At 37.3% G+C, this 17,941-nt stretch overlaps 1 protein-coding gene and 1 long non-coding RNA gene across 4 annotated transcripts in view; both read right to left on the bottom strand.

The window, feature by feature from the left end:
* Window positions 1–751: 751 nt before the first annotated feature.
* Window positions 752–3,616, bottom strand: LOC121075872. Its single transcript, XR_005823204.1, has 4 exons — window positions 3,470–3,616; window positions 3,232–3,334; window positions 2,408–2,569; window positions 752–982 (listed from the first exon to the last, which is right to left on the bottom strand). It is a non-coding gene; the product is annotated as an uncharacterized LOC121075872 (long non-coding RNA).
* Window positions 3,617–13,898: 10,282 nt separating this feature from the next.
* Window positions 13,899–17,941, bottom strand: part of EFL1 (elongation factor like GTPase 1) — a 71,746-nt gene continuing 67,703 nt past the window's right edge. For all 3 annotated transcript variants that reach the window (XM_040569585.1, XM_040569584.1, XM_040569586.1), the window contains exon 20: window positions 13,899–14,449. In XM_040569585.1, coding sequence (XP_040425519.1) covers window positions 14,261–14,449 — 189 coding nt within the window. In that variant the 3' untranslated portion in view covers window positions 13,899–14,260. The remainder of the gene's footprint in view (window positions 14,450–17,941) is intronic.

Raw genomic sequence — 17,941 nt, 5'->3', positions numbered from 1 at the left:
TAAAAGGCCCAGAAGTCGCTGTCTACAGCCCATAATTCTGTACACAAAGAAACGGAAACTGCATAGATCATTTTAAACGCATGGTGTGAGATGAAATGTAATTCTGAATGAAATGTCTGGATATATGAGGACAGTCTCACTTGTCTGTCAATAACTTGGCTGTTACTGACATTTCCTTTAAAACAGAAAAAAAAAAAGTTAACATGACATATACCTCCATGGACTCCTATGTAGAAAACAATTCTTTGAGCAAGAAACTTGAAGAATGACACTGAAGTGTGGGATGATGATTTCAGGTTTAGTTTTAGCTCAGGGGAGTACTGTTAAATAACTAACTATCGAAACAGTGTGCACTGGCTGTTGGAAAGAAAAGGCAAAACACAAGGAAGACTGCAGGATGTTCAACAGCTCTGGAGCTTCCCAGGAAAATAAGGATTAAAGCAAAAGAGGCAAAGAGAAAAAGGAACACGCTGGAAGGAGGAAAGGAAAAGGGGACAAACCTAATCTTTTCTACAAGTGAACCTCACTTCTGTACAGCAAGTTTTAAAAACATTTATAGAATCACTGGACCTGGAACTGATACATAACTTGAAGTGAAGATGAGGTTATTTCAACTGCAATTAGCTTTGTACAGAAATGCAGAGCTTATGAACTTCTGTTTTTCCCGTGCAAACTAATCCCAGAGACAAGAACTTCACAGAAATTGTATTTGCACATCACTGTACACATTGGCAGCTACTGCCAAGCAGCCTTTTTTTTGTTCATTTTCCCTTTAATTTAGGACAGGACACAGATCACATTAATAAGCCAAAAGGACATGTCGGCCTCAAATGATGTCAGTCTAAAAATGGTCAAAAGTAGCATCTATGGTCTTCCACCAGTTCCCAAACTGTCCAGCAGCATAGGTACCTTGCAGTCATATCTTCCTAGGGACAGTTTTCTCTTCCTGTTGCATGTCAAAAGCCTTACAACAAAACAGGAACTGAAAAAGCAGGAGAAAGAGTAAAAGTTACCGTATGCAAATCAATGTGAAGATACTGCTTTGATTTGGTTGATTTTAGCACAGTTATATGAGGCATTAATTAGGCACTAAATTTTAAGACCAATAACAGAGGAAAAGCAGTAACGCTCTGAAGACAAAATACATGCAGGCCAGCACAGGGAAGGACCAACAAAGGAAAGAGGCTTTCTTTGCTTCAACCCAGTTACAGGCTGTGGCAGGAAAAATCAGTTCTTCAGACTCAGAGAAATTGGAGTTCTTCACTACTTGCAATACCCTGGATGACTACATGAAAGTATTACTAAAGAAACTGCTATGCACCATTCAGAAGTATTTTGAAAGAACCATTTGCAAGAAGCTCTACTGAAAACATGTGGTGTTAAATGAGAAAAACCTGTTTGGTGGTTCACATACGATTGGCTTTCTTTATAATGAAGGACATTTGCTGTAAGTAAACTGATACATTTGATTTTTGCTATGTTTCTGAAATTTAAAAGTTGGTGATTGTGGAGAAGAGTTTATCTTTGCTGCTGTGTCTCAGGCTAATTAATAAAGCTATTTGATCACAAAATTAAAAGGAAAACGCCTACGTTACTGGATGTTTGTGCCACACCGGTTAGAGTGGCATATAACAGGCACGTTAGAAACATTAGACGTGGCTATATGTATCCCAATTTATTATCTTTAAAATGTTGTTTTGAGCAGCTAAGGTGGTTGCATATCTAACAATATTAACATAAGCATGTTGTATATTTCTGCAGGTTTTATTAGCAAGGCCAGGATGTCAACATTACTGATTTACAGTCTGTAAAAGGGTGATGTCATTGAAATGTGAAGAAGGTCAGAATCCCCAAGACAAATTATCTTAACAATAGAATGAGATCATTCCATTACTGTCTGCTCAAAGGAGCACTAATCAAGCAAACCTACACGTAAAGACTATGCTGAAGCATTAGATAAAAGCTACTGAGGCAGCACTTTTTCCAACGTAATACAGTAGTGCGCTGTAGATTTGGCTCTCGAGCTTCACTCATGAAAAAGCTAACTATGCAAGGGTCCTGATCCATTTATTTTGCTAAAGTATTACAAAGAAAATATGTAACATATGTAAATTTGAACAGAAAGTACATTTGGTTCCATTTCAAATAGAAGCACTAGTACCTACATGGAACAAAATAATAGGACTCACTAGAAAAGGGAAGATTGCTTTTGAACCTTTATGCAAGATTTAAAATAAATCTTTTCCTTGCACTAAAATTCCACAGGCTGGTTAGATACAAATCAGTCTAAATAGTAAAATCCCCTATTGATTTCATAGGTCTTCAAGCAGAATAGTTAGTTTCATTGACTTAACAAAGCTACAACATTGGCTAAATAATGTTAGCTACCAAGACAATAGAATTGCACAAGTTACACTTAGCTGAGTAAAGATCCTCATTTTGTTACTCCCAGAGTGATTTACACAGAATCCTATTGGTTGTGTTTCTCCTATAGACATGGAGGGAGGTGGTGGTTGTGCTGTGGTGAAAAGAAAAAACTGTCTCCAGAACAGGGAGTGATGCTAATCATCTGCAACAAGAACCAACAGTTCATCAACTTTCTCAAATTAAGACAGTTTGTAAAAATGGTTAATATGTATGAGGTCTCCTCTTATTTAGAAGTTATAAGCATTCAATTGTTTAGCTTGCCTCTTTCATCTCAGATAAATATGAATTGCCAAAGTTCAGTGCTTCTGAAGTGAAAAAGAGTCCTACATAGGCCGTTTAATAAAGAACTGCAGTTGCGTTCCCAACATGAGCTAACTCGCTTCCTGGATGTGGGTGTTTCATTTAAACTTCTAAGAGGACATCAAAACACATTTACATGAATACAGATCACTGGTTCCGCTGGGTGATTTTAAATGCATCTTACAGCTGTGGGGAAGGACTTCCTCAGTTTTCAAAACATTCTTTAGAAAAGGAGTTATTAACTTAGTATTTTCTTTTTATATACATCAGTAAAATTAGATCTACCTCTGAACTCCTGCATCACTTAGCATCAACACTCATCCTCCTTCATTTGCCCTGTACCAAAACTCTAACACTTTTGCTTGACAAAATTTTGTGACGCATTCCGAGTTTAGAGGGAATGCTCCTCTAGGTGGTAGGCATGATTCACAGCTATTCCCACCTGATGCCATCACAATATCCCAGTATAGCCTAGAGAGTTTCTAAAATCAAGTCCTTCCTTACTGATTAATACTGGCGTGCTGGAAGTCTGATTGTCATGAGAAAAGAACTCCTCTGCGCAATATGTTGCCCCTGGGGCATTCCTTCCAGAAGGCAAGGATAACCTCTAAAAACAAACAAAAACAAACAATATTAAAAAAAAATAAAACCCAGCAATAAAAAAAAACACAACACCAACGCTGTTCCTTAGTGGAAATGCAGTTTTGGACTTGTCTCACAATGTAGTTAAATGTTTGCTCACCTTGCAGATCCTCTGTGTGGGTGAAGGTGAATGATGCACACAGCCCTATCAGTTGATCTCAGGAATGTGGTCCACTGAAGAACCATCCTGCCCTGAGGGACACAACAAGGTCTATGTATGGGAAGGGCTTTATCAGTTAATGCTGCATAAACCCGGTAATGACTTCTGATTAGATATTATAATACATCCCTGAGCAATCAGCCTAGAAAAAAACACCCAGATTTTGCCATCAGTTCCTCCTCTCTGCACAAGCCACAATCATTCATTTCGCTTCCCACAAGTATGCATTTAGCTTTTTAAAAAACATTGTACAGCAAATTATGCAGTGTTCAAACAGACATTTGCCAGGGCTCAAGCAAAAAGAGAAAATACATTTTTTGATATCTTGATGAGTTCCTGGGATATTCTCCCCTATTTTATACCTCAAAGGAAAAGGAGGATGCTATTTAGGAGTGTCATTTTCAGCCAGTGATAAATATCATCACCAAGAGGTTTGACACAGCGTCAGAAGAAGAACATGCCACAACAGGGGAAGTCCTCCAGCTTTGCTTTGAAACACTGAAATTACACCTATGATTCAAAAGATTTGTTTAAATCCACAGTTACCTCTTACATTGTCATGAATCTAAAACAGAAATGTTTTCTAGGGAATAATAAAATCAAAGTAGCTTGAAGTTATGGAAAATATCCTTTGATTTGGAAATAACAAAAGTTGCAGGATCTCAATCTCTATCAGGAAATCATTTTTGCAAACCTTTTCTGTAACAACTCCATCAACCCTTCCAAAATAATATTTGTTATAGCAAGGCCTTTGAATCTTCCAAATTCTATTTTCTCTGCCATAATGTTACTTCTGGTTGCACAATTTTCAAAATTAAATTTTGCCCATTTCTCCAGTAACCATCTCTCTATCTTCTGTCCCTGATTACTGCTGCACCTACAACAGAATTTATTGTCAACAGATGCAGAGCGAAAAGCTCACACTGTAATTGTTGCCTTCATTACTTATTCAGGATGGTTAAAGCTGATCTGAAATATTCAATTTCAATAGATTTTTACATCTAATATATCAAAGATAATTTGTCATTTTGTCACTTATGTTGAAATGCTGGATGATGGTATTGTGCAAGACTGAAGTATCAAGTCTTTTTTCTCTCTTACTGAGCAAAGAAAGGCTGATTCATAAGAACCAGTGAAAGAAGGAAGCTCCAGCCCATTTTGTAGGTTCATTCAGTATCACTTGCCTCAGTCACCCAAAGATTTAGCTTAAGCACTTGGATTCACAGAATTCGCACTGACTTCTCCAGTAACAGCACAGTACAAACATGCTTGTTTTGTCTGCTCTGAGGCAAGCAAGAGGCTAAAGGAGTTGTGGTGCTGTGCTTTTTTGTTTCCTGAAGTCCTATAAAAGAAAACCCAAGGTATAAAAAATAAACAATCAACTATCTTTGAACATTTACCCTGAAAAAAGCAGGAATAACTCAGGCAGACATACTACAAGGAGTAAAGAACCAAGGCTCTCATTCCCCTCCCTACCCCCACGGCTCAATATTTTAGCACAAGATTACTGTCAGCCTCCAGCCCTTCTGCTCTGGAACATGCAGACTCAAATCAAGAATTAAATCTAAGGAAAAAGGCATCTGTTCAGGGACTATTAGCAGTTCTCTGTTTTATAAAGTGACCAATGTTTCAAAAGGATTCAACATCTTTTCTTTTTAAGAAGGATTTTGCAAAAAGCTTATCTGTAATGAAATATAAATAAATAAATAAATCGTTTTATAAAAAGTATTACAAAAGTCACTTTTACAGTTATAGTAAAGACCACAACACAGACATTAAGAGTCTGTCCTTCAAAACCACAGGTCTTCATTTGCTTAGTGGTTTGGGACTTTTTGCTTGTTGCTTTTAAAGCAAAATACTATATTTGGGGGGTTCTGTATGCATTTGGTTTTTTCTGCCATCATGGTGAATCTGCAAACATTTTCATGTTCTCCTCTAATTTGATGCAAATTCAAGCTGGAAACTTTTTTTTTTTTTTTTTAATGAAAACAGAGATTCTGATGAATGCAAGACCTGAGGTTTTCAGGAAAAACAAAATATCACAAGATTTGTCATAAAAACATGCAGCTGGCAACAATAACATTCTCCTTATGCACAGCAGCTTGTTATTTACAGGAGTGCTCACAGGCCTGCAGACATATTGCTGCTCTCCAGTAAAAAAAAAAAAAAAAAAAAAAAAACTATAAATACAAAAGGCTCTGCTATCATCACCACAAATACCTGTTACTTTGCAAGTCAAGAACAAAATTAAAGTGGCACAAAAACCAGCTCCTCATCTGGCAGAAATCAAAACAGGACTCACTGAAGTCACAGAAACCACAATGATTTACCCAAATGAGATTTGGCCCTAAACCTCAATCTATATGTACTAAAACTGAAAGTTAGGCTGTATTACACACCACACTTCCATGTAATCGGTCACAAAGAAGGGCATATCTTCCACAGAGGCAACTTACCACACTAATGCAAATGCCATGCCAGTCACATAGAATACCGAAGGCTGTCTGAAATTTGCTAACAGTGCAACTGGGAGGGTGCATGATTTTCTTCAAACAGTTCCTTGTTGTTCTTTCACTTTTCTCCCAGCCCAGGTTAAAGCTAATATCCAGCTTCACTGAATTCCAGCTCTTTGGTCTCTGTTTTCCTTTGGCTGCCTGCTAAATGGAAATACTGTCTCTGGGTTAACATGGCCAAAAGTATGAACTGGGTAACTTCTCTCTTGATTGTCTACGAGTGAATCACACATCATATGACAATGACATTGCTCGAGTTCAAACTGCTAATATCAATACTAAAACTGTTTATACAACAAAAGCAAGGGAACCTTAAAGTTACTTCACCCTTCAGATATGTTCAGAGATGTAGCCATTTGCCAATTTTTTCAGTTAGCTATGAGGAAATCTATAGCTTTCTGTTCAGAGAAATAAGTTACCTGCTTTTGTTCTGGAGCTTGCAGAGTCCAGTATGTCAGTCACCACCTCTCTTGTCTACACAGTTAAATATTTTCCTTTGTCAAGCACTGTTTTAGCAGCTTCTGTTTGGCTTGGAAGAAATGGTGTTGATAAGCTCAGCAACAACCGGCGGCTATCAGAAAGCAGGACAGTTACCTATTTCCCTCTCCTAAGGCCTAAACTCTTCCAGCCCAAGCTTCATGCTCCTAGCAATATTCAGCTTTGGGGGTGCTCAACTGAAAGAGAACCATTAGAAAGAAAATTTTAGTTTCCCTTACAGCGTTCTCCTACACAAGAGGAGAGTAAGCTCTGTAATTCCGTGACCCTGGGCCTCCCACTCTCACGCAGTCTGGGGATCTCAGAACATCTCTTCAAAGATCCTTGCACACAGATACTGTTTAGTTCTGTAGACTCCACCTGTCCCAGCAGCAAAGATTCAACAGAAGTCATGATTCACTGCTGGGTCCCAGCAGAAAGGGCTTAACAAGGTTACACAGAACTGCTTTCAATGCAGTCAGTAAACTGGAACCCAGGGAATTGCTGCTGCTGGGAATGCACCACGCTCCCTTAAATGATAAGCCTGCTGCAGTCAAGGAGTTGCTATGAAATCCACAGGACAGCAAGAGAGAGAGAGGAAAAAGCTACAGAGGTTGTTTCTTCATGCTTTCCATCACAAAGGCAAGATGGCACAGAAGGCATGCCCTGACTGATAATTACATTCTGCCTGTCAGGACAGCCTATCTTTTCATACAGCGTGCTTGTACACTATTTATTATTGAGCACTTGTAGAGAACAATGCAATCTGATTATGTAATTAATATAGTTACTATAAAGGAACCCATATAAGTGCAATGTGATGTTTTTCACAGCATTTTTTACATTTATTCTCTAGCCTTTCCCTTTCACACCAACTGCAGTTGAATTACTCACTGACCTTGATGCTTACAATGTTGGATGTGATAGGAACAGACTAGACATTGTTTTATTACAAGAAGGTTAATTTAAAATAACCTTCCTAAGCTGTTCATACTACACGACAGCAACATTACAAGGAGAAGACTTGGGTTCCTGAACAGGATCAGCTTTCAATCCCCAGACTAGTGATAGCAGCACTTGTCATGAACATACTGTGCCTAGTCTCCAGGGGAAGTGCAGCTTCAGCTGCCACTTACACAGCTCCTTCTGTCAGTCACTCACTCCCTGAAGCAATGCCAGTTTTTTCTGAAGAGCCATTCTCCTGACCTCCTAAAGGTAAATGCTACCATGACAAGAGAAGAAAGACAGCAAACAATTAGCTTCAAGTATGCTCCATAGCATCTCCATCACCTGTTAGTATATTACAGCACCAGTTGCTCTGGATACATCTGTGTCACTGAGCAAATAAATCAGTCTTTGGAGTTAGGTGGATTGCTGCAAGCTCATCATGTAAAGGAGAGCATTAGAAAAATAAAAAATAAGGACTTATGTTCAAACACACGTTAGAGGCAACCAGAAACTGCTGTTTTGTATTACACAAACTATGATTTATTTATGTCATCTCAGTCCCTACTCCTACATGCCTGATGTTGACTTTGCATGCTCCCCTTTGCACCAAGTAGGATTAAGATCTCAGAGCACTCAGGCATTAAATTTAGCCCAAAAAGTTATGCTGCTTTCACATGTGGCAAAGGAGAGGACCTCCTGAAGCTGCCATGGAGTTTAAGTCCTCTTTAATCATGACTAAACCTGCCTTTTCATCATTATCAACCTTCTTACAGTTCCTCTGCGGACAGCACTTCAGCTTGCATTGCACAGTGACCATTCCAAACCATTTCCTTACAATCACAAGACAGCTGAACACCCCCTTCTTCAAATTGTTTGAAGTCATCAATACAGCAACAAATTGTATTCACAGGGTGCACCTAGTTAGGAGGCCATTCTATGCTAACCCTCTCCAAAATTCCTTTTGCTCCTCCATAGCCTTCTTTTTACCTTAAGTTTCTGGGCTTTTTTTTTTTTTTTTTTTTTTTTTTGGCTAAGTGTGAGGGAGCAGGAAATTATTGCTTGCAGGACATATGACAGAGGGGACAATGGTGCTCATGACTGTCGTGGAGTCATCACTGAAGCCCCAGACTTAAGACCTCTTAAGACTTGTGCTACAGCAAAACAAATGGCATTATACTCCAGGGTAGCAGTTTACACTGGCATAAATCATTCAGAAAGCAATGAAACAAGAGCGATTTATTCATTACCTGACTTAATTTATTACAGTGTAAAAGAACCATATGAAAATTCTGGAAAGAGCTCTCCACAGATGGGAAAAAAGCCAGCACTGAATTGGTGATGATGATCAATCTGCCTCCCATTTGTAATTCCTCTCGAGAAGATGCATATTTTAGCTGTGCTTTGTGTCCACTTCACAAAAAGCAGAATAACATTACTGAATTCCCCTCCCTTCCAGGGGATAGCAAACGTGTTTGTGAACATGTAGGAAAAGCAGAGCTTAAAAAGGCTACAGATTCTTTTGACAAATGCCTATTTTTGATGCTGTGTAGATTATTATTTATTGTTAGCCTTTTAGACCAGCAGCTTTTTTGGGGGGGGGGGGCGGGGGAGGGAATGCACCTAGGAATATCACTGGAGAACAATGAGACATACCACTTTTTGAAGGCTGAATGACAATCCTTTCACATGGCCATCAAAAATGCAAACAGGAAAACACAACTGAAATTTTGCCTTTTTTTTTTTTGTTCAAATTCCAGAATGAGCAAGTCTTTAGGAAGATGAATGGTTTCAGTAAAAATAAGTAAATCAATAATAAAAATACTCCCCTAAAGAATCAATGAGGGGGAGGGGAGTTTATGGAGTTAGATCCCTGGTAAAATAGGAAGCGAAGGAGGAGGAATGAGTAGAGGGGGAGGAAAGATAAATTAAAAATAAATAAATAAAGCTCCTGTAGGAAAACAGCATCTGTTGAAACAGAAAAGTCTCTGCCAAACAGCCCAAACCACATCACTTTATGGTATCTATTTTCTCCTCCTGTTAGTCATGCTTTGCAAGAGTTTTATAATCATGGAATGATACAGCTGTAAAAGACCAGTGCCTCCAAACCTTTCAGTTCAATGTATTAATAGAAACTATAAAAATTAATATTCATTTTTATCTTATCTACTTTTCAGTAGATCCAAACAAGCACAAAATAGATCAAAAAGCACATACTCACAATGAAGAATATGACCAAGCCACATCAAATAGAGACCAAAATTCAGAAATACTGCTACATCAAAATGGTATTTACATGTAAATGTTTTATGTTGCATGTAAACTTTTTCCTGAGCACCAGTTAAGTCAGCCAGGCCTGCACAGACATCTCAGGTTAACACGCTGCTTTCCTTCTCAGGACTGTACTAAAAAAGCAAATTACAGATATTAGCAAATTTGAGACATATCTGTGCATGTTCTAAAATTAGAGATTCTACACCACATTCTACCAATCTTTCTCCAAGTTTTTTGGATCCCACCTTCACAAAATCCCAAGAAGCCTGAGTTATGGCCGTGGAGATGGCCTCAGCTTTTCATAAAAACAGCTTGTGCCCCTTTGCTTACAAAGAAAACTAGGAAGAAGCTCAGAAAAACTCTACACAGGACTTTTTAACCAAACTAAAATAGAAAGAAGAAACCCTAAAACAAGAATAAGACTTCAAGATATCCTGCCACAGAACTTAAGTTGATACGATGAAGGCCAAGAGAAAAGTCACCTGAATTCCCAGTTCCAGTTCAGTTGCCAAGTCACACCGTGGAAGGTTTAAGCAGATCCACAAGCTTCTGTTCCTTACGTGTAAATCGTACTTGTCTAGCACTAGGTTTATAAATGAAAAAAGGTTTCAGACATTTAAGAAATACCTGTCTAATCAAGAGAGGTTCTTTACTCACAAAATTGCCAAGTTCCGGTTATTCACCACCTGCATAAAGCAAGAGAAGGAAACTGATGTCCAGTTTCTCATTTATATTGGAGATACTTATTCCCCTTGCCCCTGTGTGGAAACAAAGAACAAGCAGCACTCAGCAAAAGCTGAGGTTCTTTCATCCTCATGAGTCTCAAGTAGTCGCACAAACAGGTGACCCCTAGCTCCAATACACTCATGATTTTTCTCAAGAATGGCAATATGCAAGCTCTAGCTGTGACAACTCCTTTGTTTAAGGCTCCTTTCAATCTGGCTGTCTGAAGGATCGACTAAAGATTCCTCCAGTTGAGCTAAAAACTTTTCCAACCCATGTTTTTTCATGGAAGGAATCTAGTTGATTGATTTATCTGTTGTAATGCCTGATTTCACCCACCTCTCTCTTCTTTTGCTAGTGGGAGTATTCAAGAAGATTGTAAGGTACTTAAACTGTGTTGTTCACTACTTTCCTAGAGACTTAGGGCTTTCCCCGTGCATTTATAACCCAACAGCATGCCCAGAAAAGCACTGGGAGGAATGTAAAAGACACTTAAAATTGTGACTGCTTAACCAATCCCAAACTGTAAAGAGTTACAACCCGAAAGAGTAGACCCTTGGAGTTCAAGAATTTTGCCAGGACCTCTCTGCTATCAGATTAAGTATTCAATGTAATAAGCATTCCAAAATCACTTATAACCAAAATTACTCACTCATACTAAAATTTTTCTTTAATCAAAACTACAGTATACAGTTCAAATATTGCATGGTTCTCTCTCCATGTTAGCACAGCAGCTGAGTGTGAATGAGTGCCATGTTCCATTTATCATAGAATAAGCTTCCAAATATTAGTGTCTCAATCAAGAAAAAGTTAGTTTGTAAGGTTAGCAGAAAGTTGAGATATTGTATTCAGACTTAATTTGGGAATTTTGTTTTGGTTCAAAAATATTTTGCATCTCTGTTGTCTCTGTCCTCATTAACAGTAATGTTGAAGGTGCAGCTGAAGGCCTAAACTGAAGGGTAATAGGAAAGAAGATGCAGCACAACGTTCCAGTTACACTTTGATTTCTCCTTTGGACTCCTGCTTTAAAATGTAAGAGAAATTTGTTGAAAGAAAAGAAAAATCTGTGGAAAAAGATGGTCAATCACCTAAATTATTAGTGCTGAAGAAAAATAAGATCTTTAAAGCAAGATGATAAAAGGAGCACAGCCAGAGAAAACAGGAAGGAGCTTGCTGGCCACAGCTTAGTCTTCATTTTTCTCCCCCTGGAGAAATATAGCTTCTGCTCTTATGGTTTTTTTTGTGTTTTTTTTTTTCTTTTTTCTTTTTTTCTTTCTTCTTTTCTTTCTACAAAGTAGAATCATTTGGAGTATCTGCCCAATGAATAATTATCATTCTCTAATATATATTACCACTTAGAAGTTTATTGGTGCTTTTGTAAATTATTGGTTGTAAGGAGCTTTGATTCTAGTAAATTCAATAGAGCCAAATCACATGAAGAGTGCCTTTTTTAAAGTTAAAAATATACTAAACATTTATACAAATAAAGTATTTTAAAAGCTGTGTACACTCACTTTAAATATGTATTATACTTAGCAATAAAACTGGCACTGGAAGATGAAATGATATAATGGATACCACTCAATTCAGCCTTTCTGTGGCTTGCTCCATCAGCAAGTTATTTACCTTGCTTTGCAGACATTTTCCAAAATTATGTCATAAAGTTATGTATATATAAGAAAGCGAGGCAAAAAACAGCTATATGTTTAGAGATTCATTGTATGTAAGCAATTAGATTATCTTTGCACTAGAAACCATTACTGAAGAAAACAGATCTAGCACTTGCAGGTTGATTTTCTTCTGCTAGTTAGCGGAGCTTTCCCTCTTTATAAATAACAAGAATTAATTCAGGATGTTGCAAACCCATCTTCATGCTGTTTGAGATGCAATCTGAAAAAAAATCTGAAAATATGACATAACCAAATATGAAAGCTAAATCTTTTAAAATCTATGTTAATGATTTTTCTGTTTACACGAGTATAGCAGATTACAGTTAACAATTATATAGTCACAACAACGAGCAACCTACGCAGCTCTGAAGAGCTACTTAATATATAAGCACTCTTCTGACTGGAGGCCAGACATCCCTAACTCTATCTTGGATTCAGCTAGCAGTGTAGCTGTAAGTAGCCAAGATCTCATTACACAAACATTTATTTATGTCTTAAGCAGTTTCTGCAGGCAGTTATAATGCCTTCCATGGATATACAGCTGGCAATGCACAAACTACCTAAGTATATTTGTACAAGCTCTAATAGGGCTGCTGTGCAGACATACCCCTTGCAGAACAACAACAATGTATGGAACAGCCTTCTAAGGAAGGCAAATATCATTTGCTTGAATAATTCATAAGCACAGTCTTAAAAGGAAACATTTCCATAATGAAAGCAAACAAACTGGAAAAGAAAAAGCTGCTATTTAAAATAAAAGCTAAGCATTCAGAATCATTCTGCTTGTGAAACAAGTAACAGTTTCCTTTCCCATAAGGAGCAAAACTGATATGAGTTAACTTCTGCCTACTGCACTAATTGACACACACAGAATATTTATTCAGAAAGGCCAAGTTGGTGCTAAAGGAATGCACCGCATCACAAATTAAAGAAGTGGTTATATTCTAGAAAGAAAAGAACAGCCTGTTTACATGGTTAGCTGAAACAGAACACTTTGCCAATAGTAAACACAAGATATAGCAGAAAGTCGGTCAGCGCAAGATTCAAGGACTTAATTACCCATTCATTTAACTAAGTATCAGAAACACTTCAAGGACAGCTATCTCTTCAGTCCTTCCCTTTTACAACTCAAAACAGCCAAATGAGAAGGTAGGTCATGCACCATGTTTCTCTTCTCCTGTCCATGATTTCCATTTTTCTTAACTAAAACTTACATCCTTTCAGAACTTTTTTCCTGTAACTGTTGGTCTGAATCATTCTGGAGACTTCTGCATCCCAGACACCTGCAAACAGCAAGACATTTTGTATGTTTTTGCAAGTGTTTTCCCTTCACTGAATTCAACACAACAGGATGAACGGGTAGAAATTTCTGCAAAGAGTCTGTAAACACTCAAACAGGATTGGCAGGGATAGCTGTGTGCCTAGTTCAGAGACAGCAGCTCCCATCTTAGGATAATCATGTAAACTTTTTTACACTATGTTTTTCTAAGGAGGAGAAAAAAGAAAAACCTTGCCTGGTTTGCAGTGCTTAGTTTTCCACGTGTACTATTTTTGCCTTCTGGTTTAAAGAAGATGCATTGCTACAACCTGGGAGCAGAGAGAGCATCACCTGATTTAGATGACTGTTTACATGCGGAACAGAGTAAAAGTTCTGGTAGGCTTACATCTGTTTGCACATAGGTAACTATGGAAAGTACTTGTGAGCAACAAATACATTATAGAAATGAAAATCAATTTTAAAAATAGAGTCAAAAACATTAAGAAGCTAAATTTATTGCATAGTTTATTTGCAACAGACTAGCAAACCAACTCTAAATGCAATTTCATCTGATAAATCAGAAAGAAAAAAATTAAATTCGGAGTTCCTAATCCCGTGAGAGCAACAGGGCAGAAAGTTCTAAAAATTGAGACCAATTCCAAGGAATATACCTAGGCTTTATTTAAATAAATAAACTATTCTCTCTGTATAAAAGTTGGAAAGGCTTACGTTCTTCAAAACATAAGCCATGGACATTATCATGTGTAAGAAAACTGGTGTAAAAGAACAAGTCCAGATGGAATTTTGAATCTGCTGCATAGAAAATTATCCACACGCACTTAGCTGAGTCAGGAGGGAAAGGAAGCAGACGCAGCTACTTATTCCTACTGAGAGTTCTTTGCTTTTCAGCATGCTCCACAATTTTTTCTTCTACATAAAGTCCCTTTCGTTTTCTAACTGCATTCATGTACTTGCGGGCCTGGTTCTCAGAGTCTGCCTTTTCCCCGAAGTGCAAATATTCTTCCTCGGTGGTTGGTACCCAGAACGGGTCACTTGAAATGATCTATAAAAAGACAGAAGGAAAAAAAAAAAAAAAAAAAGTAACGTAAGACAAAGCAAAGGTTTACTAGTACATTAGAGGTAATTTTAATCTCTGAAGTATACAACATGAAAGTAGAGGAGGCAGAGTTTTCTGGAAAGCCTATTAGCTACTTAAGCTGAAAACACGACCTAGAAACACTATGTAGTATTTGCACAGGAAGCATATGATAGCTTTTTTAATTTGGTTGCATTTATATGTGTACAGATTTTTAAAAAACAAATTTAATTGCCAGTCGACAAACAACACCAACTTGTGCTCAGAAAATTATCAGTTTCCAAGAAAGAATTTCTTATTTAGAATATTATGTCACTATGATCTTATCAGAACTTATAAGAACTGAAGGTTTCTGCTCATTTCTGTGTCCTATGTTCTTCACACCCTACGAAACGGACATATGGCTTAATATCATTGTTTCTGTCTTTTACAGAGCTGTTCTTGCAGCTTAATATCTCAAGGGCCCTCCGCTAGAAGAGATTTCAGATCTAACGTGATCAGGGAATGATTGGACAAATCTTCATCCCAGTTCATCCTATATACCCTGCACTTCTCAGACTACCATAGAGTATGCCAAACATCTAGTTATCTTCAAAAGTAGTTATTTCACTTAAATGACCACAGATTTTCTCACTAGATGCAGTTACAGGTAATATAATTTTACTAGGAAAACAAAGACAACACTGCATCCATTTCTTAAACAAAGTCCTCATGGGAAAAGGAATGCAGGTAAGTATTAACTACTGTGAGAACAGTGATAGTTATGACAATAACTGAGGACAACACACCATGATCATTTCTGAAATATATTAGCACTAACATTAAAAAATAACAAGGATGCAACAAACTTCCCTAAACTATCAATTTTAACTTAGTGTTATAAACTTCTTCCAATGTTACAAACCTTTTCTTCTGACAAATACTTTTAACTGCCATATGCTATTTCAAGCCAAGCAAAATTTCTTAGTCTATTTAAGTAACACAAACCAGAAAAGAAAGAATTAAAAAATAAAAAAAAATGGATTAAGATGGAGAATTTGCTTACAAACATCAAATTGTCAAGTCCTATTTTAATACCTCAAATGCTAAATAACACCTAGCACAATCAGAGAAATTACATTTTACAGGAAGTTAGGAAAATGTCTATGCTAGAAGATGGTTATTTCTTATTAGGGAATATTGTAGGTTCAATGTTTCAAAATAGTATGTTAAGCCCCTAAAAAAAGTTCTAATTTGTTAAGTATGTACATAATCCTGGTAACTTAAATGGGTTATCATTTACATGAAAAAAGAGATATGCAATCTCATTTATCTAGGTGGTAAATGAACATGCATAGGGTTGTCTGGCTGAAAACCAAAGCAAGCAGAGCTCAGAAATAAATGCTATGAAACTTTGGTTTCCAAACTTAGGTTTTTACATTTATTTTTAACATAAAAATAACGACTGTCTAACCATAGAAGAATCGGACTGAGTCATACCCATTCCGATGCCCTATACAGGGACATTTAACCAATGCCTAGAAACTTAAAGGTGATTCCTTGACAGAATATATCATTTAAAAAAAAAAATTGCTCTTCTTTTGAGAGCTTGAAAGTTTTACCATTACTTTATACACTTGAAATAAAGAAAAGAGACAGTGAAAACTGTCGTGTGTCATACCCCTCCCCTGCCCCCAACTTCTGGGCACAGATTGCATGTTGATTTGATCAGGTTGTAGTGACGTTCATACTTAATCATCATCATGCTGGAAAAATACCAAAGACTTCCCCATACACAACCTGTCTAAAGAGCTGAACAAACAAAAATTTCCAAGTTCAAGACAAAGCACACAATTGGGAAAAAGTGATTCATATTCCATGGATGCGCTCCAGAACACACTGCTGAGGGAGATCACACAGCTACAAACTATAACAACTTAAAAGGCTGTTACTATCCCCTCTGATGAAGTTCTTTCGCATTAACAAGAAATCTAACATACACAAATTATGCTCAGAGAGAAACGGTGGTTCTTGAAGAATGAATGCAAAAGAGAAGTCCAAATAGGACTGAACTTGCAAGTCTAAGCTAGCTATAAATATTTATATACTGTAGTGATAGATGCTTAAGAAAATCCCTAGGTTTAACAGACTGGCTCTTCCATTAATTTACAAAAGACTTTTTCTACTAATGTTAACTTAAGTTTTATACTGGATACTTCTTTCATTGAAAGCAATTATTCATTATCTCTAGCTCTCAGGAAAGCTGAGATAACTGGAGGCTCTGTACATACAATTTAGCATTTAGCAACTAATGGGCAAACCTGCAAATTTACTGCAGTGCTGGGGTACCGAATCCTGAGTGAACCTTGTACCACTGCATTATGCAGAGCAGCACTGGAAAGAGACTTAAATTAGGTTTTGAAAGCCACATCAGTACCTCCAGCAGCTACTTTTGTGCCTCAGCGTGTGTAAATAACTTATGCATTACTTACCGCTTCTGGAGCAAGTTACAGAAACTTTTGAGAATTTTTGTTTATGAGGATCGTGCCCAACTGAATGGTGTAGACATATTGCAGAAGATGTGGTCAATTAGGAACATACTATTTGTAGTTAACACTGTGGTAATTAAAGAGAAAGACAAAGCCGGATCTACTGACTCAGCTGGAACTTGGGGCATCAGCTGTGCATCTCCTTTAAGAAGTCAGCAAACAGCCATGTAAACAGAACTCTAATGTAACTACACAGACGTGTTATTGACACAGCGACACAAAAAAAAAGTAGGAAGTTTTCTTTTTTTGGAAGTTCCAATTCTGTAAGTGAAGGTGAGGGCACAAGACTAGATTGTCCTTCTTCTATTCACATAACATTAATGGATCAAAGCAGATGCACATAGCAGGTGGCATCCATCATTCCCCACACTCTGCTAATACACTGAAAGCAGAAGCAAAAAAAAATAAATAAATCCATATAATGCTCCAAGAGAATTGCCATCAATTTGCTTACAGTAGTAGCTATCAGAATGGTGGGTCTGGGCTTCCTGGAATCAGATCTGTGAAGCTTTTTAACCCCTGAACTATTGTTTGTATTCATGGGAAACACGTAAGGAGACTCTGGAATCCATGACAGTTCTTGTCTGGATAGAGTCCTAAACAATCAGTTAGATTCTACATGGATCAATCCTTCTGGAAAATGATATAGCCATCTAACAGAGAGCATTTACTGTGGATCCTGGAAACTCCACAGGACCAGAGCAGAAAAGAAAAAAAAGTCAGTAAAATACATCCTGAAGAATGTGTTCCAGAGCTCACTGCAGAACTAAGAGCTAATTCTAGGTATAAATAAAACAATGCTTACAATGAAATCAACTGGGATTAGGTATTTTAAAAGAAGATTAGATTACTTCAAATAATGTAAATGTAAAGGTATTCTTGAGAAAAAGAAATCATTCTGAAGTACAATGTTTCATTAAATATCACATCT

This window comes from Cygnus olor, chromosome 11 (assembly GCF_009769625.2).
Source record: "Cygnus olor isolate bCygOlo1 chromosome 11, bCygOlo1.pri.v2, whole genome shotgun sequence".
Lineage (NCBI taxonomy): Eukaryota > Metazoa > Chordata > Aves > Anseriformes > Anatidae > Cygnus > Cygnus olor.
This window is presented reverse-complemented; position numbering and strand designations above follow the sequence as displayed.